The sequence below is a fragment of the Vanacampus margaritifer genome, chromosome 6 (assembly GCF_051991255.1).
Source record: "Vanacampus margaritifer isolate UIUO_Vmar chromosome 6, RoL_Vmar_1.0, whole genome shotgun sequence".
Classification (NCBI taxonomy): Eukaryota; Metazoa; Chordata; class Actinopteri; order Syngnathiformes; family Syngnathidae; genus Vanacampus; species Vanacampus margaritifer.
The window spans coordinates 25,161,197-25,185,074 of NC_135437.1; the positions used below are offsets into that span (position 1 = coordinate 25,161,197).

Consider the following 23,878-nt stretch of genomic DNA (forward strand, 5'->3'; position numbering starts at 1 on the left):
ACACCGAGAATATGGTCAAATGACTCAACTGGGTGTGCAGAAGACAACATTATTAGAACGTCCTTAAAATTTCACAGATAACTCAAGAAGCTATTTTTTTTACAGAATGCTGTGCAGCTGTCTAACCTCTTAAAGTTTGGGAGAAAAAGACTTGTCTGATTTTCATGAAAATTAAAGTGAAGCCAAAGGAGTCCATTAGATATTGAAGCTGGGCCAAAAGATTTATTTCGACATTTAAAGCAGTAGTATTTCTTTAAAACAAGGACCTTCATAAAACAAACCCAGCATATTTTCAGAATTGTACTCACTGACTGAAACCCTTTTACAAACGTCACCCCGTCCTGGGTGGAGGTCTGATTACTTACACCACATTCTCATTAAATAATATTTGAATGTTATTTCTACTCACTTGAAGGAGACGTGGGAAGGTTAAAATGCGCATGGACAAATGTATTATTGTGTAAATCCTAATGATGATTACGGTCTCTTCTGTGGCTTCTGCATGTCATAACCACGGAAAAAAAGAAAAGTAGGTCAGATTTAAGTTCCTATGAATGACTTTTTGGTGCTAAACTCTAGCTTTCATCTGGTCTGGCCTGAAAAAAAAAGCAGCAGCAGTTGTGGCCAAAGTAAACTAGGACCTGAGAGGCAGTGTCTGGGATGCCTGAGGAAAGGCAACAAGCGTCACTGTGCCCAATATTAAATGTCTAACGACTGACCCACTAATCCTAGATATTCCTCCATGATCTAAGTTCTTCTTCAGCAAAAGCATGAACACAGTAACATTGTGTCACTGTACTAAAGGTGTCTGTGAATACTATACCGACTGTCAGCTTTTTAGGGACTGGTGTGGCATTTGTATGATCCTGTGCCGTTTTCTGCTTCATCATTTTAAACTGTGTGTGCGATGATCTATGAGGACTAGCACATGTACTATATATAGATTTTTTGTTTATTTTTGTGTTGTCATAATTAGGACATTTTCGGTTGGGTTACACTCTTGACAGAATTTGGCAATGTGCTGACATTCTGTAGTTGGGCCTTGCAAGCAACGTTGTAACACGATGCAATGGTGCGCTCTGCTGGCTGAAATGGGGAGAAAAAAATACACTTAACTCATGAAAATCAATTTCAAAATGTTCATGTTGCTTGCACTAGTTAACTCACGGTTGTTGTTTTTACTACAAGATGGAGTAACTTAGGTCTTTTACTACATTCATAAAATATGAATAATGTGTAATGTTTCACTAGTAAACATATGTTCTTATATGTTCTTAATATGTTAGTAGAAGAATTTTGATAAAATAGCTCAAGCTTTTTTACTGATCGTGTCTTCTGTGTCCCTCCAGGTCTGATTTGCCGGGCTGCCAGATCATCAGCTCAAAAATGAAAGTAAAGAGATGAGCCTGCAGCAAGCAGCCCTGTCCTTGCACTTCCTGCCAGTGGACGTTTGCTGATTCATGCACTCCAGAAGACGATGCCTCTGTCACCCAGACACCTCATTTGAGAAGCGGACCTACAACGCACTAATTGTGCACCATGGCAGGAGAGACTCAGCGAATGCATGCTGTCAAAGAGCTGGGCGCTGAGTCCAAACTGCAGGATGAGAGGACAGCGGTGCAACAGCAGAGCGTCAAAACAACAAAGGAGTCTTCAGAGCACTTTTCAAGCGCAGATACTGACGCCAGAACCAGCAGCAGAGGCCCTAAGCTTGACAAAGTAAAAAAGGAGCGCAGCGGTACTCAGCAGCGTGAGGCTGTAATACGGCCACAGCAAGCGGGCAAAATTGACTTCAGATCATTGCAGAACAGATCCAAGTTTGCCGTTGACAGAACCTGGTCCAGTGGCAAAGGAAGTCCCCAATCACCAAGTGGAAAGGGACGCGGCAGAGATAAGAGTAAGCGGTCTGGAAAGTCAGAGCGCGGCAACCCACAGCACCTGTATAGTCTCAGCATTACCAACACTCGCTCCAACCTCAACATTGGGATTGCCTACCCACAGCAGAAGGTTTCACCAGCAACAAAACTGGACACCGGCCGTGGCCCAGTCTCGGGCAGCTACAGATTATACACTCCCAGTATACCAGAGAGAGAGGTTGAGATACAGCAAGAAGAGCTCAACTACAACCGCTGTTTCCAAGAGGCCTCCTCGAACCTTACCTCTTCAAGCTTTACCTCACAGGCACTGGGATCTTCAAGTGGGACGCCATCCCACCAACATCTCCCCCTGTCACAGAAACAGCAGCCTGCCACAATGGAGAACAACAGCGCACAGTCGGGCGGCCAGCTGATCTTGACTGACTTTCAGCTGAGTGCCTCGAACGCGTGGCAGTCTCCTGACAAGACGTTTAATGGTGCTAACTATGCGTCATCGCAAAAATCTACTGCTCATACAGACAAGACAAATGCCCTTGTGCCTGGTTCATTCCAATATGGATATCATTTTTTGGAAGAGTCAACCTCTGACTCTTTTCCCTGTGAACAGAACCCACAACCCCAAGACTTTACAGACTCCTCCCTTGGTTCTGTTCATGGGACTCATAATTCATTTTCCTTTTTGCCTGCAGACGGGCCAAACCTTGCTCAGAACAGCACTAAATTCAGTAATGAACAGCAGCCAGAGCCGCGAAGCTCTTCTTACCCTCACGCCCAGCAGCCGCAGTTTATTCAAGGGGTTGCAGCCTCTATTCAGTACCCCAGGAATCTGAGTGAGGACTCGACCAGCAGTGACAGTTCTGCTTCCATCTCGCAGCAGCCGGAGCAGGGGAAGAATGCCCTGACAGAGAGCACAGACGGTCTCGGACAAGTCGACAGCAAAGATGCAGCCATAGCCCCTGGGAGCACGAGGAACTGTCACCTGAAAGACACGACTGTCAACCAAAGAACACAAGCAAGTGTGCACCACACAAGAACTATTCCACACACACAAATGCACTTTCTTAGCAAAACAATGAACAGTTCAACAGTCAATCGTGTTCACACAAGCTCAGTGCAGTTTGATAAAAATGGCAATAATAATGTTTTAAATGGGCTACCGCACTCCTGGGAAGGGCCTAATAAGACATTTTTACCAGTGGAGCAAAACTCAGTTCAATACAGTGATGTGACTGACAAATTTCAGTTCCAGTCTGCGCCTGACAAAAGGCTACATGTATCTAAAGACAACAGAATGCAGTGGCAGCAACTACGGCCCGCAGATGAATTGAGTTTTCAAAGCAAAATAAGTAATCAGAAAATGTCCTATATGGTTTCTCCTTCTGAATGGCAGGACGATAATAAATCACATAAAAATAGCTCGCTGAAAATCCCCAGTTCATTTCAAAGCAGCAGAAATAGCGAAAGTTTTTCTAACCAAAGACAAGAGGCTGTCAAACAGGTCTCAGCTTTCAAAGTAGAGATGAGTCATGCGCAGTTATGTGAATCTAAAAATAAGGCTTTATATTTCGGGCTCAACCAAACTATTCCCGTATCATCATCCAGGAACTACAACTTTTCACCATTACAAGTTGCACCCATGGGCCTGATGATGGTGTCGCCTTACGAATCCCCTTTGCCCTCGCCTGCTCACACCCCCGCATCTAGTAGCACCTGCTCGTCCCTCTCCCCAGCATCCACCAGCCCGGTCAACAGCACATCTGAGGACAGTCAAATGTCAAAGTCAGGTGGCCCCGTCCCGTTTTATCACCAGCCTCAGTCCAAAATCCAGTTAGCATCCGATCACCTAAACGCTCATTCCCATCAGTTTCATGCCGAAGGTCAAAGAAACATTCCTTATGCACCAGACAGAGACAAAGACAACATGATGGGCTACCTGCACAGTAACACACACGTAAAGACAACAATGGATGGGAGCAAAGGTTACATGGACAGCTATGGGATGGAGCATCACCAGCCTCCCCCACCTTACTCCGCACATCAGCTATTTGCCACCTCATTAACTACTGCAAATCTTGACCAGTTAGATGTACTCCTGACTTGTAAGCAGTGTGATCAGAATTTCAGCAATGTTGCTTCTTTTCTAGGACATAAGCAATACTGCACACAGCCCAATATGCCAAAGATAGAAGACAACAGGAAGTTCCACACAGAACCACCGAAAGCAGTGTCATCGCCGCCAAATGTTTCCATGCCTCGATGCCCTTCTGACCTTCATCTTTCTCTTTTGGGCCTGAATAAGAATGGAGAACTGATATCAGACAATGAAACCAAAGTTGACAGCAAGGATGACCCAATGAAACTTAACTTGTTCTCTGGGTCTGGCAACCTCCCCGTTCCTCTTCCTGAACTGGAAATGGAGGATGCCAAATTAGACAGCTTAATTACAGAAGCTCTGAATGGGCTCGGGTATCAGTCAGACAATGCAGAGATAGACAGTAGCTTTATTGACGCATTTGCCGATGATGACCTACACACTGTCAAAGCAACATCAAACAAACAGTGTGTGAAAACAAAGGAATCTGTCGTAGTTGAGAACAAAGACAAACAAGCAGCACTCGACAGCAGCTCTTCCAGACAGGACAATTCCTTTTACGACTCAGATGTTGACAACCCTAAGAGAAATAAAACATACAGTGACAAACTTGCGAAAACACCTCTGAATTTTGAGTGCAATCAGAAAAAAAACAACACGAAAAAAGAGACCTCCCCTAAAAATCCTAAAACTGCCTCGAGGGAGAAGATGAAGGAACACGAGATTAAAGTGAAGGAGGCGAGAAAGCTGTGCAAAAGTGACGATGAAAGCGCAAGTACCCCAAGATTTCTCTTATCTAGCACGTTCTCTGAACGCTGCGCTTTTAAAAGCTCTCAGGACAAATCTGCACTTGGAGCATCAATGCCCATCCAAGCCTCCACATCTCCAACCTCGAGGACTGCGGTGAAAGAGAGCAAGAGGAGAAGCACTGGGGGTGGCACTTGGAGCAAAGAACTCATCCATAAAATAGTTCAGCAAAAAAATAAGCTCAATGTTAAAGGCAGCAAAAACCTCCAGTTCTCCTTAGTGATGGAAAGATTGACGCCAACTGTGCAGAACCCCGCATTCGGAGAGTACGACTATGTTTCAGATTCAGATGATGAATGTGAGCCAGTAAAGATAGCGAGCCAAGGTCGACTTAACCAAAGTAGCCGGTGTAAGTACACATACACCAAAGAGTGTAAATGGCGAGCTCGGAGCGAGAGGGACCGAGCAGCGTGGAGGCATGACTCAAAAGAGTGTTTTGAGGTAAAGAAAAGTGAGGAGATTTCACTTTCACCTGAAAAACATGGTTCTCCCCAGAGACTGAAGAGGAGGGGTAGCAGGTCCTCCACTAGCAGTGACCTCAGCACATCTGTGAGTGTTTCAAGCGACAGCATAAACAGCCCTAAAAGCATTGACCGCATTGAATCGGTTTGTGACATTAAAAAAAAAGAATCTCCTGAGCAGAAAAGCAATGAAAGTTCCTCATGCAACGAGGCCAGCAGACTAGCACTGACGTTCACTAAATCTTTGAAGAGGTGTAACGCTGACAAGGCCAATCTCTTTCACAAAAAAGATAGTACTGAAAATTCAACCAACTCAATTCCACATGCAGAAATTGTTGACCCGATGCCATCGCTCACAGCTTTTGAAAAAATAACCAATGGCGATCTCAAATCAAGAGAGCTAATGTCTAACAGCAAGGAAAATATCCCAACAGTCAGTTTGTGCACAAACACACTAGAAAGCACAGATAATCTGTGCCCCAAAGAAGAACAGATCCAGTGTGGCAGTGCTGCAGATAACAAACTATTGCCATTTATTTCACACTCTGCCACTAGCAACAAAGAAACAGATTCTAATGTTGACAAAAGTAAAAAGGGCAAAAGAAAACCGAGGCCCAGCTCCACGCAGGCAGAAGAGTCCGGCTTCACTTTGCCGTTTGAAAAACAGCCAAAGGAGGCAAAGGCTATCGCTCTAGTAAATGAGCTAGACATGCACAAACCTGCAACTCTTTGCACCTCCCTGATTGATGAAGTGTGCCTCTCACCAACCCAAAGCCAGGGCCCCTTGATACAAAAAGACACACTCCACCTTATGCCCTACACCCTGGATCAGGATCAGGGGCTCATGAAGTCCCCTCTTACATTTGACACTTCATCAATGTTTGGCGACCTAGCAGCATTCGACAGCGGCCTTTACTCTGACATGCCGATTCAGAAAGACGGTTTCCATTCATTAGAGAGCACAGTTGACAAAAAAGAAGAGTTTGTGCCCCCATTTTCTTCTTTTCTGGAACAAAGAGACTGGAACCTAATAGTAAGTCCAGAGCTACCAGATGAGATTTCTCACTATAAAGGCAATTTTGATAAATCCAATGAAAAGAAAACAGATTACAATGATGTGGCCTTGTCTCTGCCAGAAAAAATAATTGACTACAGTGCAAATCTTAGCAGCTGTGTTTCCGAGGATGAATTGGAAATCAAGAGAATTGTGAACGAGCTTGAAAACCAGCTGCAGACAACTAAGCTGGAAACTCCACTTAGCCAAGAGCACCCGAAGCAGCTACAAATGAGCAAATTCTCACCTTTACGGCTGAGTGAAGAGTCTGAAAATGATACCATAGATGCTCCAGTGGCTTCAGAGCCCTTCCATGAACCAGAACTTCCATGGACCAGCCCATTCCACTTTGACCTGGTGAGTGGGCATCACAGTCCCCACAGTGTGACAGTGGCCCTTGAGAATTATGCTAAAAAGGAGGGTGACACTTCAAATGGAATCATGATAAACTCACAACTCTATAATGACCACAAGCCAGAGGAGAGAAATCTCAAAAAAGACATTGATGTTGAAAGAAAAGAGGACATCTTAGAACAGAACCAATACACAGAAAACTTGATGAAAAGTATTGAGGTCATGTCTGACTCTCTATTCAAAAGTGAACCCATTATATCAGAACACAGGGAGCCAAATGCCACCTCTCTCACAAGTCCACAACAAGAAAGTGAGTGTCATTCAGCTCAGGGAGAGGATCACAGTGAAAAGGTGGCAATTACTAAGAAGCAGGATATATTTTCACCTTCAAATAACAAGGAGCAGAAGGACAACATTGAATTCCTTCTCAAAGAGTCACAGTCAGCCCTCCCTCGCAGTGCTGACCACATCGTCTGTGCAAATCAGCAAATTTCATCAGAGCCGAGCGAGCCCACCAAAAACAGCGTTAGCAAGGCCGAGATGGAATTAATTTCAGATGGCCGTGTACCTGAGATGAATACGCTGATTGAATCTTCTCATCACTCTAGTGCGGTGGATTCACATGCAGATGAGGACACGAACGCGGACAAAAATGTGAATCCGTTACTTCAGAATTGTGACGTCCCGCCGCATTTGACAGATAGCTATCAGGAAGCAGATGCACTCGTTCCTTCATCAGCAACTCTCCTTCATTCCAGTGTAGACATTCACAAGTCACCAGTTGACGGGATGCCCAATGGTGATGAATTGAAATGTGGTCACGCCGAAAGCACCATTGAGAATAGACATTGTTTAGTTGACATTCACAATGTTAGCCCAAATCCTGACTTATTAGTGGACATAATCACCACAAATAAGCCCTGCAGTCCAATTCTAGTGGAAAGCAACGCAGAATGTACCCAGAACGGCTTAACATTTCAAGACATTCAATCACTAGGACAAAGCAGTCTGTTAGTCCTCAGCCAGATGGAAAGCCTCAATAACGCTGACGCTACAAGTTATCCCTGCAAGGCTCCTCAGCTTGATGACTCTTTGAAAAATGAACCAAATCTGTCATTTAATGTGCTTCAGAGAAAAGAGGATCTTTTAGATGTCCACGACATCAGAGAAGGTCTACCTGTGGACTTCATGGCAAGTCACGTGAACTCACCATGCAGAGAGGGAGCAGAGGGAGATCAATGTAACTTTCTACACACCTCTTCACCGGTCAGCCCAATTTTAGCACAACAGAAGGAAATGGACATACAAGAAGACACACGTCAAAGTCAATGTAGTGATGCTGGTGACCCAAGTCCAATTCAAAGAACAAGATTGCCTGATGCCAAGCCCAAATGCCAAAACGAGGCCACGGACTGTGATGTAGCCATGAAGACAACAGTCGATATGGACTCTTCTTTAACAAGCCCACCACATCTCGAACTCCCTAATGCTGACATCAACATACATTTCCCAGCTTCTGTGCCCAGCACTGTTGAACAATCAGAAAACTTCGACAATAGGGATCCTTCTCGTAACGACTTCAAGCTCAGTCATCTCAATTACAAAAACAACTCAGATGAGCCTCCGCAACTGACTCAATATGACTACATACCAATTTCACCAGCGAGCAATTTGGATGGCAACCCATACATTAAATCAGGTCACAGCGATGCACATGAGCAATGCTTTACTCCAAAATTGATTGTGAACAAACCACCCACTGACTCACCATTGGCACTGAACCCAGTTGAGGCAAATAAAACAAGTTCATTAAATGAACCACTGGCCGCACAGAACATGTGTGTGGGTCTTTCAGCTGAAATCCAAAGCACAAATTCCTCAGCTGGTAATGTAAATGAGAACGTGGAGAATGTGCCCGAACCCTGTGAATCTATCAAATTGCCTCTTAGAAATTTTGAATCATCATCAGGAACAGCAGAGCGCAGTCTACTTCCCATTCAGGACATTTCAGGTTGTCTGCTCACTGCTAAGCCACTCATCCTCTGTGAGAATGAACCATCATTGGAACCTGGCCAGTCTTTGAAAAAAGAGACATCACCAAAAAAGATTCCGAACAACCTTCAGCAAGGGAAAGTACTTTGTGAAATCTGCTTCCTGTGTTTCAGGACTGTGCCAGGTTTGAAGAGACATAAGGCCATGAAACATGCAGCCAGAAGTAAAAAGCCTGTTGGCCCACCAAGCACAACATCAGGCAATCAGCGGATGTCGCTTATTTATGAAGCATCACATTCTGGGGAGAAGGAACATAAAGATGACTCACAGCCCTCCCCAACCCAAATAGATGAGATGACAGAGACTGGTACCACCCTGATATTGAAAGCGTCGGCCACAGAAGAAATGGCAGTCAAGGCAAGTGCAGTGGCAAAGGATGAAATGGGCAATCAGAATTCTCTGCTGCCAACCAAAACAAAAAAGAACAGCAAAGCTCGGAAAAACAAAACTAGCGAAGAAAACTCCAAGCTTGACCCCTTCTCAGATGAGCTTTTGAATATATTAAAAACAGACCTCCTTCAGGCTATAACTCCCGAGTTTAAAAGCAATGTGCAAGAACAGCCTGACAGACATGGAACTGGAACAGAGGAAACGCTTTGCAGTCTGACTTCAAACTCTGTCTCTGAGAATGCATCACAATCTCCAACTGAAGAGACAAATGTTCTCAGTGAAAGTGGAGCATTCAATCGAGTCACAGATTCAGACAAGATTTTATGCACGGATCTGAGCGAGGAGGTGAAAGGGCAAGTAGAGGAGAATATGAACACAAAACACCCGGCATCTAGCAAGAGTCTGGATGAACAATCAGATGAGAAACTAGCCCAAGAGATTCTTGGAAAAGTGGCAGTAGAGGTCAAGTGTGAGCTAAACGACGTCTCGTCAGACAAGCTACATCCGCTCGCTTGTTTGACTCCGCCTCCTCCTCTAACTCCTCCCGGCATAAGTCCTGATCTGAAGGCCTTACTTGACGATGACACCATATTCTCACAATTGTTTCCAAGAGACGAAGAGGCAAAGAGGAAAAAGTGCCCGCGAGTTTATGGAAAAAGAAATAAAAGGCAGAAGCTTTCATCTGATTCTGATGTTGCTCAGGACTGCGCCCCTCCATCAGAAACGCAAAACACGACCTCTCACTTGGACAGCCAAACAGATAAGACACACACTGACAACCAAACAACCCCCTGTGAATATGAGACGATATCACTTGATGATACCATCATGTTAAAGATGTGTCATAACAGTGCGCTGAAGGTCCCTGATGTAAAGACAGTGTCTGAAGATAAACCAAATGATCAAGAAGAAGAACAAAACAACCTTTTGAATCCATTTCAAAGCACTGTTGATCAACCTTCAGTTGAGTGGAGTAGCTCTCAGGATTCCACGGCGACCGCCGAGCCAATCGTCAGTAAAGCAGAGGCGTCGAACCCAGCTTGCCCTCTGCCCCCGCGTGTCACAGAGAGTGCTCAAAAACTCCACATCGACATTCAAAACATCAACACCACCTTTCAACTGCCTGAAATTCAGTTCTTTGATTCCAGCAAAGATGTCCCGGTGACTCCTCCCACTGCACCTGGCGACATGGAGAACAAGGACGATGAAAAGTCCAAAAAGCTACTGGAGCGGCGAGGCCGAAAGCGACAAGAGGGTGGAATAAAGGTGAAAGATAAGCAGTACAAGTGCAAGGTGTGCTTCACTTGGTTCCTCACTCTTGGCGAGCTCAACTTCCACAAGTTGTCCCACAATCCATCGCCACCGCCAACCTGCTACATGTGTGTCCAACGCAAGTTCAGCTCCAGGGAGCAGTTGCGAGACCATCTGTGGGAGAAGCATGCAAAGAACAAAAGTGGGATTTGGACCTGCGGCATGTGTTTGAAGGAGATCTCGGATGTGTGGATGTACAACGAGCATTTGCGAGAGCATGCCACTCAGTTTGCTCGCCGGGGTCAGACTCAGGGCTCCATGTTGACTATCCCCGGCTGCTTCATGCAGGAAACAGCCGTGAAGAACTTCATCACGTCCATCATGCAGCACCGGCCAAGCAAAGCCAATAGAGAGTCCAGCAAAACCACTAAAGAACAAGAAAAAACAGTAGCTGCAAACTTGGAAGCAGGCAAAACCCAAGAAGGAGCTGAGCGAAAGCTTCACAAATCCAGAGGAAGCGGCAACAAGAACACACTGACCCCACTTGAGGTCCTTCACAAAACGGAAGCACCTAAAAATGTGGAGATGCACCCCAATTGCAAGGACCCCTCCAGAGACTGCCACCACTGTGGGAAACGCTTCCCTAAACCCTTCAAACTTCAGCGCCATCTGGTGGTTCACAATTTGGAGAAGATCTTCCTGTGTCACAAATGTCCCGTCTCGTATCAAGACGCCCAGGACCTCAAAGAGCACCTGAAGATGGCGCACAAGGAAGCGGACGAGCCAGACTCCAAACACACCACCCTCTACACATGTGAGCTGTGTGCTGATGTCATGCATGTGATCAAAAAGTCTTTCATCTGCAGCACCTGCAACTACACCTTCTCCAAGAAGGAGCAGTTTGATCGCCACATGGAAAAGCACCTGTCAGGCGGGAACAAAATCTTCAAATTCCGAGGCGTTCACAGGCCGGTCAAAGCATCTCCGTGCAAAGATGATGAATGTGATTCCCCTGCGAGCAAAAAGAGAAGGATTCTCTCCGACAGCCTGCAGGAGAACAGCACGGACAGTGGCATTGCCAGTGTCAGCTCGCTGCACCTAAATCAAGGCCCCGAAACGCAGACTCCGAAAGCGAATGTCCCCATGTTGGATGACTCCACACAGACCACCACAGATGATACAAACAGCACAAATGTGAAGACTGAGGACATTGCTCAGGATTACTCGGATCTCCTGGTAGAGCTGGAGAAATGCATTTCTATGGGCTCCTCCACTGCTGCCCCCAAGGAAGAGCAAAATGATGCAACACTCGCAGCTAATCTTGACCAGGAAGGTAACGGAGAATCGACAAGCGAACCGTGTGACGTGAAAGAGGAGAATGAGTCTGTGTGCATTAGAGTGGAGACCCCTGAGTGGTCAGCATCGCAAGAGAGAGATAGTGAGAGGGAGGAGACAACTAAAGTGAATGACATCTCATCTTACGGCGACACGGAATCAAGTGATTCCCTTCCACCGAGTAAAGACTCTTTCGTCAGCCTGAGAGAACCGCAAGTCACCGCAAAGACACCCGAGACACGACAAGCAGCTGATGCGATGGCTGAAAACTCTACACAAAAAGCTGCCAGCAAGCAACAAGGTTCATTGAATGGGGCGGAACAGAAGGACAAAGTCAGAACAAGTGAGAACGCTAAACCCAGCATGAAGGCGACAGAATCAACGCAAGTGCTCCAATCCAAGGCTTCCACTACGTTGTCGGCATCACATGAGGAGAAAGAACCCCAGAGAGCTCCGAAGAAGAGGAAGGAAGTCAAGTCCACAAACAGCCTGTCGAGAGTTTCCTTCCCTGCAACTCAGGAGAACTTCGGCGTGGACCCCAAGGCCAAAAAGAAGTACCACCCCAGCAAGTGTTTGAATCCCTCCACGCAAAGAAAATTTGACGGCCCCAACGACTACCCCGTTCTGGCTTCAGTGCGAGACGATGTCGTGAGCAACAAAATCATATCCAAGTGCAAGACGTCAACCTTGGGGTTGCAGTTGAAACGAAGTCTGCTTGATAGCTGCGCACCAAAGAAAGCTGACATTGCCGTCCCTCTTAACGGCGACTACAAAAGCAAAAAGGGAACTGTGGGGCGGCCCCTGCACACTTCCATCTCCAAAGTGTCTTCTGTCCCCATGAACAATTCCTTGAACAAGTCCAGACCAAAGCAGGGGGTGAGGTCAGTCGAGAGCCACTCCTACAGGACGGCAGAGTCCCAAAACCACCTCCTAAGCCAGCTCTTTGGCCAGAAACTCACAAGCTTTAAGATTCCTTTAAGGAAGGACGCGTCCGAATCGATTAACTGAGCGGACACTGAGGGACCTGTGAATGAAAACTTTTCCATTTCACAGTTCGTAAGATTTGATACTTAATTCATTATGGTGAATGAGATTGCACAGCTCTTTTCTGTGAAATGCTATCTTTAATACGTAGTCACTTTATGTCTTCTTTGTACATGCGCTTGTATCACACACAAATGTGAGGACAAATGCCAAACATGAATTTTTTTTTTTTCTAAAAATGAAAAATCTTTTCTGCTTTTGCTTTTATAATTATATATATATATAAATGTACATATAATCTGTTCCAGAGATTATATTTCAGATGTTTATTAAAAAAAGAAAAGAAAAAGAATACTTGAAAAGACAGTCAAATACATCCTTTTAAGAGATGCATGTTCATTTTGCATTCATCACATGGTCTAAGAACCCGTGTTCGTCTTTCTTGGAAATGGACCAAATGATGTAATTGTTGACCTGGGCTATTGTCTTTGTACATGCTTCCAATATATTATTGTGTATTATTGTAACATTACTGCACTGCATTCTATTAGCCTTTTGTATAAACGTTCCATGGTGCTACGTTGTGTTTTATTGTAATGTGAATGCCAATGTCCTCAGAAGGGAACATGAGACCTGTAGCAGTTATACAGCACATTGATCACATTGTGTGTTTAGTGGTTGATTGGAGATACTGTGTAAACTCTCCAAGGGCTCCATCTGTAGGCTGCTCCAACACTACATTAGGAAAGATTCCATTGTATAAACTCAGGTGCGTACAAGGGCTTCGCCGTCCTTCCACCTGTATTCGGAGTTCTTCCCATGCACTGATAATAGTACCAAACTCTCACCAACACGCATACACACACCACAATTGCCATCATCTGTGTCAGCAACTCCAAACTGTTTAATACTAAAGAGTATTTACTTGGACAACAAAAGGTGCTTTATTTTGTTTATACTGTATGTATCTTGTTTTGTATAGTATTGTAGGTAGGTCATTGTCTGTGTAATGCTTCCAGTCAAAGTTTTATTTTAATAATGTGCAGAAAGAACGACAAGAAAGGGAAGTGCATAAGTGCAGCCGGTGCCTTGTGCAAGCTGTAAAGTGGATCACCAAGTGCCTGTTTTATAGTTGTTATTAAAGATCTGTATCGATCCCTTCTGGCTCTTTTTCTTCCGTTGCACATCACTTTGTCGTCCCTGCAGATCTGCTGTCACGCCGTGCGTCAAACTCAAAGCAGCACTGGTGCCAGGAGGCAAAAACAGATGCACACACATCAGTGAAACACTTCATATTACAGCGCACAACTCCGAAGGATGGTCGACTGGCAAGCGTGTCTTTAGTTCATCAAGCCGAGTGTTGTTTTGCGGCAGGCGCGCGTCATGTTGTCCTCACACCACGTGTAAAGTGGCTTCTATTCCTACATGAGTATTTGCCATCATCACATAGGAATAAAAAGCCATACTACACACTGGCTTGCTTGTGGAGACACAGAAGTCAGACGATCGCTGAAAAATGACGAAACCTTTAAGAAAAAAGGGTGGGGGAGACAAACTCTGCCATTATGTTGTTTGTTTAGTAACAGAATATTTTGTTAAAAAGCCTACATGAGAAATGCTGCTCTTAACTCATTTATTGATCTGTGAGGTTTAATTCTATTTTATACCTGATTAATCTGTCTCATTATGTGCAAATTGCAAAATATCAATCAGTCCATCCAGGCAAAATCCCTCATTAATTATCAATACAGTAACCCCCACTCCTTTACAGGGTTACGTTCCAGATCGCCCCCGCAATAAATGAAATCCACAATATAGAAAATACACCCTGGGCATGTTTTTAAAGTAGTTATGGCACACAAACTTTTTTTAAAGGTCTTTAAGCACAGTTTTAAAATAACACAAACCCATTTAACCACATAAATTGAGAGCAAGAGCAAAGGATAAAGCAAAACTCTAAAAATAACAGTGTTTTTTAAAAAAAAATTGTAGACTAACAACTGTAATAACACATACAAATAATCTGTGATATAACAACGCGATATAGTGGGGGTTGTATTTTATTTCATTTCATTTTAATTAAAATATTATTTTTACAGTTAAGGTTGTTCTGCTTTTCACCATACAACTGTCAAAAACGTTTAAAAAAAAAATTATGCAAAACAAAAGAACTGAATGTTAAAGGGACAGTGTGTACTATTTAAAAAATATATATATTTCATATGTATTTTAAGTCAACTCGTTCATTCCAGGCCTAGCAGACGTGTGTTGCTATCCATCAAAGTCATGGAGGTGATGGAAAATACTAGATGTAGTCGTTTTTGGTGTGGGATGTATACATTTTTTGCATTAGTTAATTTGAATAAACTGATGATTTTGTAATCTGTGCATACTATTATCAACCTTATTTTCATGTTGTGAGTTAAGTACATATTCTACAAAAAACATTTAGTAAAAATGTTTCTTATGCTCATTAAGATATTGATTAAAATATTTCAATTGTTCGAAGGGGGTGTACTCATATATGCTGAACACTGTATATAGGAAATAATCGTAGGTCAAGTAACGTCTAATTACATAGGTCACATCACGCCTCACAAGAGGTTGACATGTTTCACCGCCATCTTTCTGCTGTGGAAAGCCAAATGAGAAGAACCTTGCAAACGTAGTTAGCCTTAGCTAACAGCTCGCGTCCCCGCCCGCTGCTCATCTTCCACAGCTGGGGCCTGCAGGTGGTCGTTGCTGAGTCCCGTGATTTGGGCTCCCGCCGCTTGTCTCCCTCTGCTTTGCTCTCGCTAGCTTTTTCTAGCTTCCCCGCTAGCTCTTGTTAGCCGCTCCAGATCGTTGTTGCTAGCCGCTACTGTTAGCCACTCCAGTGTTTTCTTGCCAGTCACTTTTGATCGGCACTCCTGCTGCTCGCTCGCTCACTCCAAATAGTAATTGGTGGTAGCCTTGCGAAGTGTGTGGTCTGTCTGAGGCACCGTTGTGCGTGTGCTTGCATTCTATTAGTTTACCATTAGATGGCACTAAATAATACTCACTGTCCCTTTAAATACAGTACAATAATTGACAAACGTTTCTGATAGTTGAAGCACTGATGATTAATTATGCATTACATGCAGGTAATATTAATAGTATGCCCAACATAAGACGGCAACTGTAAAACGCATGCAGGAAGGTTCTGAACCAAAGATGCAAATTGGGTTTATTCCGTTACTGCTTCTTGTGTTGTGCTGAGCTATGCATTCAGTTTACATTAGTGTTACCTGTCAATTTGAAGTGATGGTGAATCTCCTCCTTCCACATCCGCCGGTCAGCAGTGTGCTAGAAGAAAGTGATAGCGGAGTATATTTTGTTCAAGTTCCAGCCACTGTGTCACATAAAGTAAGTAGGAGACACACACACACTTAGAGAATCCCACTCCCGACTAGCAAGCCTCATTTTATCATGTGATCTATGAGGAAATTCTCCAGAGGCCGAGCCGTGCAGGAGCATGACAGGAACGCTTTGCACTTTGAAGTGGAGCGACATTATCAGGAAGTATGCTCTTGAAATAGCATCTCTTCTCTCCATTTGCGAAGCTCCTTCCCTGTCGCTTCTCATCTTCTGCTCTCTCCCCTCCGTCTGCTGACAGCCTCTATTTCTTCTCCTACTACCAACTCAGCAACTGCCTTTGGTCTGCTCTTCCCCTCCTCATCCATCTGTTACCCTCATTTCTGACAATCCCATCCCTCTTTTTGCCTTTCCATTTTCATCTCACCTCTTGGCCGCCTCTCGGGGAGGCGGCGGGATGAGGGCCGCAAGAGACGGGCCGCCGGTCAGCGGTAATGACACTCGGGCCGAGGGTCGTGCAGGTCGCCTCTGTTGGGAATGTGAGGCGAGCTGGAGATGGATGGAAAGAAGGAAAGGGATGAGTGAACACGTAGGCTGGATTGTAATGAAATTCCATTGGGGTGATGTGATGTGAAGTTGTGTTCTACAGTGAGAATTGTGTATGAATAATTCAAAATAAACACATTTCCCTGGTGAGAATGAAGATGAGACAGAAATCAAGACATCAAACCAATGTAGCCTGACAACAATCACAACCTTGCCTCCGCTTCAACATAAAAAGACATCTCAGACTATTGCACCTGACATGAGAGTTTATGAAAGTCGGGTATAAGGAGCATGAAAAGGAATCGCTGAACAAATGTGAGGCTAAAAATACCGTGTGTGTAAAATGAAAGAAGAAACATGAAAGTAAAGTCAAGCACACTTTAATTAGGAGCTTCTCAGCAGGAAGTCACAGCTCAAAGACTTTTCATTGACTCAACCATTTGTTACTTCACTTGAGTCTGCGTGCAAGAGTGAGACAGAGAGAACAAAAGCTCTACCTGTTTGATTATTCCTGCAATTAATGGCGCTGCAGCAGCAAGGCCAGGCAAAGAAAGAAAATGCTGCCGGCGAGTGTGGCCCAGCACCTCACAGTGGTGTTACTGCAAATTGCTCAATTTGGAGGGGAGCGCCACAATAGAGCCACAAATACAAAGAGATGCCTGTGAAGTATAAGGTGGAATGTGGTCAAATGTTCAAGGTGTTGTCAAGGACACTGAGAAATAGATCCGAGTGGGGAAGAAAGGTCATCGCTAATAACCTAAGCTACCCGATACAATGCTGTTCCTTCAAACCACATTAATCTAATAATAATAATAATAATAATAATAATAAGGAATTACGGGAGTTTCAATTAAAATGTTTGGATATTGTGTGTGGTGTCCCACAGGGGTCAATGCTAGGACCAAAATAGTTTATATTATATTTGAATGATATATGCAAAGTTTCCCACTTCTTGAAAATTGTTTGCAGATGATACAAATGTTTTTGTTTCTGGTGAGAAAATGCAGAGTTGTTGAAAATGCAGCATAGCTTGGAAATCATTACCTCAGAATTCAAAAAAATAAAAATAGGGTTTGTCAAAAACAAGTTACCAATAAATTTAAATAAGACAAAACAAATGGTATTTGGAAATGTTAAAGCAAAGAATCAAGTAAGAGTACTAATTGAAGGTGTAAATACAGAGACAGTAGAGAAGATTAGATTCCTTGGCGTAATTGTTGACTATAAATCTGTTCGGAACGTCACATTATTAAACATATTAAATCTAAACTCTCAAGAAGTATTTCTATTCTGGCTCACCAATTCTTTACTGCTCACTAGTGTTACCATATTTAAACTATTTGTTCAGAGATTTGGGGAAAATGCCTACAAAAGAATTCAGTACAGCCTCTGTTTGTGCTGCAAAAAAATCGATGAGAGCATCCCACGATGTCGCCATGCAAATAGACCATTTCTACATACCTCACTAGCATCTATGTGTACATGCACCAATCATGAAAATAAAAACATTTGATGACTTATCATAATCCTATTTAAGATGTCTTTATTTTCCTTGCTTGGCTTTTCATAATGACAAATGTAAGGTAGTAGCCATCTGATTTCAGTACTTGAACATCATCTTTCTCCAATGAAATCACAAAGAGCAATCAATTCTCCCACAGTGAAATTGTGCATGCCTGACACCTGTTGGCCTGCAGTTTTGCCTCTCCCTCACTCGCACCCATCACAGAGAACTCAAATGCAAATGCCTGCAATGTGATGGACAAAAGATTGCATTTAATTTGTCATTTGGTGGAATCCACGCAGTGACTAACTGATCATGCCCACAATCGCCACTGCAAGGTGCCCGTCTGTGACCCGCTCTCGTCCGCGGTTCGCAGCGCGGAAGTCCATGACACACAAAGGGGAAAGACGACACACAGTGAGTCCAATATCACTCACTTCCCATTTTTGTCAATGTCTCCGCCTGTTGAATGTGACCTCAAACACGCTGCCATCAATCGGTTCTCCCCTCCTATCTTGCTTTGTGTGACTTTGAACATCACATTCCCCGTTTGAGATCAGGACAGATACGACGACCTGCTGTATATTCTCAACGCTGGTACAGGATGACTCACCATCTATAGAGTAAACAGGAGTAGTGTAGAATTGTACTGCATCGTACTGTGTCTAATATTTTGGTTACCTCAAATAGTTACATGAGAGTTAAGACAATATTAGCTCCCAGCATGATGCGGTTTTACACCACTGCAAGCCGCCATGAGGCAATAATGAAAATATTTTTACATGAACACTTGTCAATCAAAAGTGAATGTTAATAATCGGATTTTATTATATTGTGCAAGTATAATAAAATTGTGACTGGTTGGTCACCTGACTGTATCCCAGAGGGCATTGCTGTCGTGTCCATTACGCACAAAAAAAAATAAATAATGATCAACACTACATTACGCATACAGTCCAAAAAGAAACAAAAGTAGCAGATAGTGGCAAGCAGCACACACAATAAAAGGCGCTAATGAATGAACTCACAGAAGCACAATAAGGTGACATGGTACCTGCAGCTCTTCAATAATTCAGCAGACCCTCCCTCATCTTTCTTCTTGGTTCGTCTGGCACCCTCACGCCTGCTTGGGAGACTGTGCTCACCCCCATCGAATTGGAGACCGGGGCTCAGCTGCAGACTGACATCATCCTTTCACAGAGGAGGCTTTCCCTATCTGCACTCTCTGTCTCTCTCTCTCTGTCTCGCTCTCTCTCTCTCTCTCTCTCTCTCTAACAGTCTCTTATCTCGCATCTCTGCCCGGCTTTTTTCCCCCCCCTCATGTCCTCTCTTCCATTTGCTTCTAACTGCTCTCTAAAACCTCACGGGGGAAGCTCAACTCAGTAACAAGTTTGAAATCGGGAATTTCCAGGGCTTCCCGCTGTTGTGTTTTAGCCCTCAGTGGGCTGAGTGAACCTGTCATCATCAAGCGAATCTATATCTGTGAGGGCTTCTCGTTCATAGACGTGGCTGCCTGCAGCTCTCTCGCATCGAGCTCGCGTGTCTTCTTTCCGTCAGTGTTGAAGATGAGGGAATGTAATAGGCAGCCTTTGCGATTCTTTTAGATCAGCGCAATGAAAGTGGAGAAAAACAGCGGGAGCTTCCCGTGATTGGATGGAGATGAAGGTCTGTTGAGGTGCTCGTGGCCGCTGCTGTCCATGGTGCTGATTACCACACAAGGAGACATCACCAAGGACATCGGTGACCTTCCAGAAAAAGGAGGGGGAAACCTGTTAACGCCGCAGCACAAGCGTGCGTGGATAAACACGTGCACACACGCTTAAATGTGAACGCAAACACACACACACACACACACACGCTGCCGCCCGCTGTCTCCACAGGCATTTCTCTGTGTCTTGACTCATTTAGGATTACATTAATCATTGTAAGGTAACAATGGCAGGTGAGATTAAAATAGATTAGCTCTATTCAAGGGATTCATATTACCCACAAACACACACATAGATACAGATGTCCACTGCGTGACACACACAGCACATCAAGACGAACTAAAACGCGGCAGAAAGTAATATGCATCGAAATGGGAACATGCACATTCTGGGAAGAAGCAGAATATACTGCTGTGTTGTTGTCCTAACTCGCTTCTCAAGAGTTCGCTTTTAGAATCTTGCCTCCTTGTTCCCATAGTGACACTCACCCCCACCCGTCCCCCACCACCCTCTTCTTCCTATCTCATGTGTGTAAAGAGATTGCGTGTGCATTACAGAGGCTAAGCAGTGTTTGAACGAGCGTCGGCTGGCCCCTAGTGCGCCTGAATACATTGCGGTCGCTTTTAAGTCAGTAAACATCAGAGGTAAGCATTCCGTCGATAATAACGGATGGTCCATCAACCCGTCAATGACGGACGCCCGTTTCGCGGACGCACCTGCAGAGTACTTCTTCTTCCCTGGGACTGAAGTACAGCTTGAAATATTGACGGATTGTCGATGACAGAAGGGTATCCCGATTGTTGACAATTGCTGAATGACGAACACACAAAATTCATTGACTCGTCCTCTGGCAATCGTTTCTGTGACAGTGAATAAGCTACTACACTTACAAGTATCATTCTCATGAACAGATGATGAGAAAAGGTAGAGAAGCCATTCTAGTGGCTAAGTGAACCCAAGATTGACACGTTTAGCGCATTTAACACAGGAATGAAGTGCTGGAGTCCAGTTTTCACATACGTCTGCATGGCAAACACCAAAATACATGTAGCAGGCAAATTAATTAGTGTCTGGAGAGAAAATCATACTTGCTAAATGGAAACGGAAATGAATTAGCACCTGCTACGCTGTACGTCAGCCAGGATGCGTGGCCTATAAGGTTAAAAGTATATTAATTAATACAGTAAATATTTTTTATATCAGTAATCTTATTTTTTTTCTTTTCACAATAAAGTTTGGATTTTGACTTTGGAGGGCTGCAAAATGAATGTTCTCAAAATTGCGGTACAGCAGATATTTTTTTAAATAAATTTAGCTTGCTGCTATTCCCAATGTGAATTTAAGAAATAAAAACTTGGTTCTATTAAAAAAAAAAAAGTCATTCATTTTATTGTCATATTTTTATTGTTTGATAAAACCCTTGCTTCAGGTCCTTGCAAAAAAAAAAAAAAAAAGCTCCACAAAATTAGAACGTTGCTGCGCAAATGAAGTAATTGATTTAGAATACAGCTCCACAATGAAATTAAATTTATTTGAACCTTGGGACCACAAAAAAAGATCTTATTTCTAACTAATAATGTATATGTACATAAATAAATAATATCATTTTATGAATAAGAATATTGCAATGTTGTTTCCTTTTGTTTCCCAATCAATTCAACATAATTTAAACAATCTTTTAAATGGGCTTTACACGATCAGGATTTTTTGTCTGATCAACGATCAGTGACTTTGAAATAAAACAACAAATGATCCCCGATTCAATCAGAAGATGGAGCAATATATCTATTTAACAACTTTTATATGTACTCTACAGTTGACTGCCGCCATTCACGGGGAATAGGGACTGACCCAGTCCATGAATAGGGAAAATCCATGCATAATTAACGCTAATTGAAATGCATGGCGAGAGGGGAGGAATTAAACCCTAAAAAAAAATTGTTTTTAATTCACTGATAAACATTGACTATAACATGTAATGTCTAATCTCTCTGAGCCGTTCAATGAAGTAATTGATTGATCAGGCAATATAAGACATTAAAGCCGATCACAGATTTTACATAAAATGCAAAATATTGGCCAGCTACCACTATAATTGAATTATGTTTATATTGCTTTGGGCACCATTGCTAGTCCTTCACATAGCTGACTTGACTGCAACTGCTCCATTCACAAATGACTCTTTAACTGGCTGCAGCTTGTTGGCCTTTTGCTCTAAAATCAACTGGGATGGATGGATACAACTAATTACGAAGAGTATTCTCAGGTGTTAATGAACATTTAAACTGACCTTGAAGGCAAAGGCAATTATCGCAAGCGCCAATGTGTTCTTCTTACACTTAACATGCAGTGTATACTAAATAATTAATAATTAGGGTTGGATTAAAGGCTGATCTTGTCACTTTCAAAACAACGTGCTTGATGGAGATTAGGAGATTGATGGTGTGTGTGTGTGTGTGCGCGTGTGTGTGTGTGTGTGCGTGCGCCCCCAGTCGGTAACAGCACACATGGAGCAAACCCCGTCTCCTTACCTAAGACAGGCGCGTTCCACATCAGTGAGTGGGAATGAGCAGCGAGGACACTGGAGGCCTGTCTGAGATCGGATTATCTCAACTAAAATTTCCGCCATCTTGAGCTGTCACAACTCTTGACGATAAACAAGGAGACGGGTGACAAACTTAATGAAATGACGGATGAGGGGGGCCTTCTGCTGCGTCTTCTTAATCATTCGCCATCTAGATAATGTAATTCATTAACACCTGAGACCGAAATAGAGAACTTGCGTTGATTCATCCGGCCTGTCTGCATATCTTGTCTTGCTCCTTCCTGTGGTTTGTATAAGCCTAACAGAGACTAACATGACAGAAGACACAATGCGAACGCAGTGGCAGGCTAGTATTAAATAAATCAAAGCAGTTCCCCATGAGTGCTTCGAGGTAAGTGGTGCTTCTTGACATCCGTTCTACGAGAAAAGGACCTTTTGACACTGGAAGAGCTCAGGCGGCAGCTATAGGAGAATGCAGAAGGCTTCCAAATGAGGATGTTCATGTCAGCTGGTGTCACCCACCCAGTGCAGTTCGGCTGTTTCACCATCTCCCAGTTATCTCCCGCAAACTCTCATCTATCACTCAGTAAGTCAGCCAGACTGGAAGCGCTCCACTACATCCTGGCTTTTAGTTATCACCGATATATTGGAGTTGCTCGGCCGTGTGATTCCAAATGTGTGTGAGTCGGAGCCAGAGGCTGTCGAATTCTGTACTGTCCTCGTGGCTTTTCTGTTGGGTCTTGAATCAATTCCCAGTGCGCAACAATGGCTATTCTTCTCTGTATAATTGGACTGGATGACAGCCCATCTCAAGTCAGCCCATGAAAGCCTCAAGTGACAATGAGGTGTCTGACCTGTCGCATGACTTGAATGAGGCAGAGATAATGCTGACATACACACACACACACACACACACGTGCGCCGCACACACACAGTTCTTTTCCTTCATGTCAAGTACAGTACATTGACTTTACATTGAATTCCTGGAAACAAACCCAACCACTACTTTTGCTAACCTTTCTAAGTGACTGACTGAACCAATTTAATTGAATCCCACTCGTAAAATGTGTTTTTTGTTTTGTTTTGTTAAAGGGATGTCGGGTAGGATATAGTGCCATCTAGTGGGGAACTATTAGAATGCCACAATAGGAAGCACGTGCACTTCACAAGCCTACCACCAATTCCTACCAATATTATTTGGAGTGAGCGAGTGAGCAGCAGCCCGGATAGCAGTACCTAGCAAGAACTTTTGGAGCAGCTAACAGGAGCTAGTAGGAAGAACTAGCTGGAGCGGCTAGCAGGAAACGCCAGCGAGAGCAAATGGAATGTAAGAGGCGGTCGTCTCATTGGGTCCAACTCTAGCTGCAAGCATCACCAGAGGCTAACTACGTTTGTGAAGTTCTTCTCCTTCGGTGTCTGTAGCAGAAAGACAGAATGGTGGCGAAACATGTCAGCCTCGTGTAAGGCGCGGCGCGAACTATTTAATATAATTAGCGATAAATATATATATATATATATATATATATATTTTGCATATTATTGAAATAATAGTGGGTTTTTAAAATGAATTAGTTCACCATTAGA

The 23,878-nt window shown here is 43.7% G+C and overlaps 1 protein-coding gene across 2 annotated transcripts in view; it reads left to right on the forward strand.

Annotated features, from left to right (window-relative positions):
* znf469 (zinc finger protein 469) overlaps positions 1-13,813 on the forward strand; it is a 71,696-nt gene extending 57,883 nt beyond the window's left edge. For both annotated transcript variants that reach the window (XM_077569277.1, XM_077569276.1), the window contains exon 2: positions 1,350-13,813. In XM_077569277.1, coding sequence (XP_077425403.1) covers positions 1,540-12,681 — 11,142 coding nt within the window. In that variant the 5' untranslated portion in view covers positions 1,350-1,539 and the 3' untranslated portion in view covers positions 12,682-13,813. The remainder of the gene's footprint in view (positions 1-1,349) is intronic.
* Positions 13,814-23,878: the final 10,065 nt, after the last annotated feature.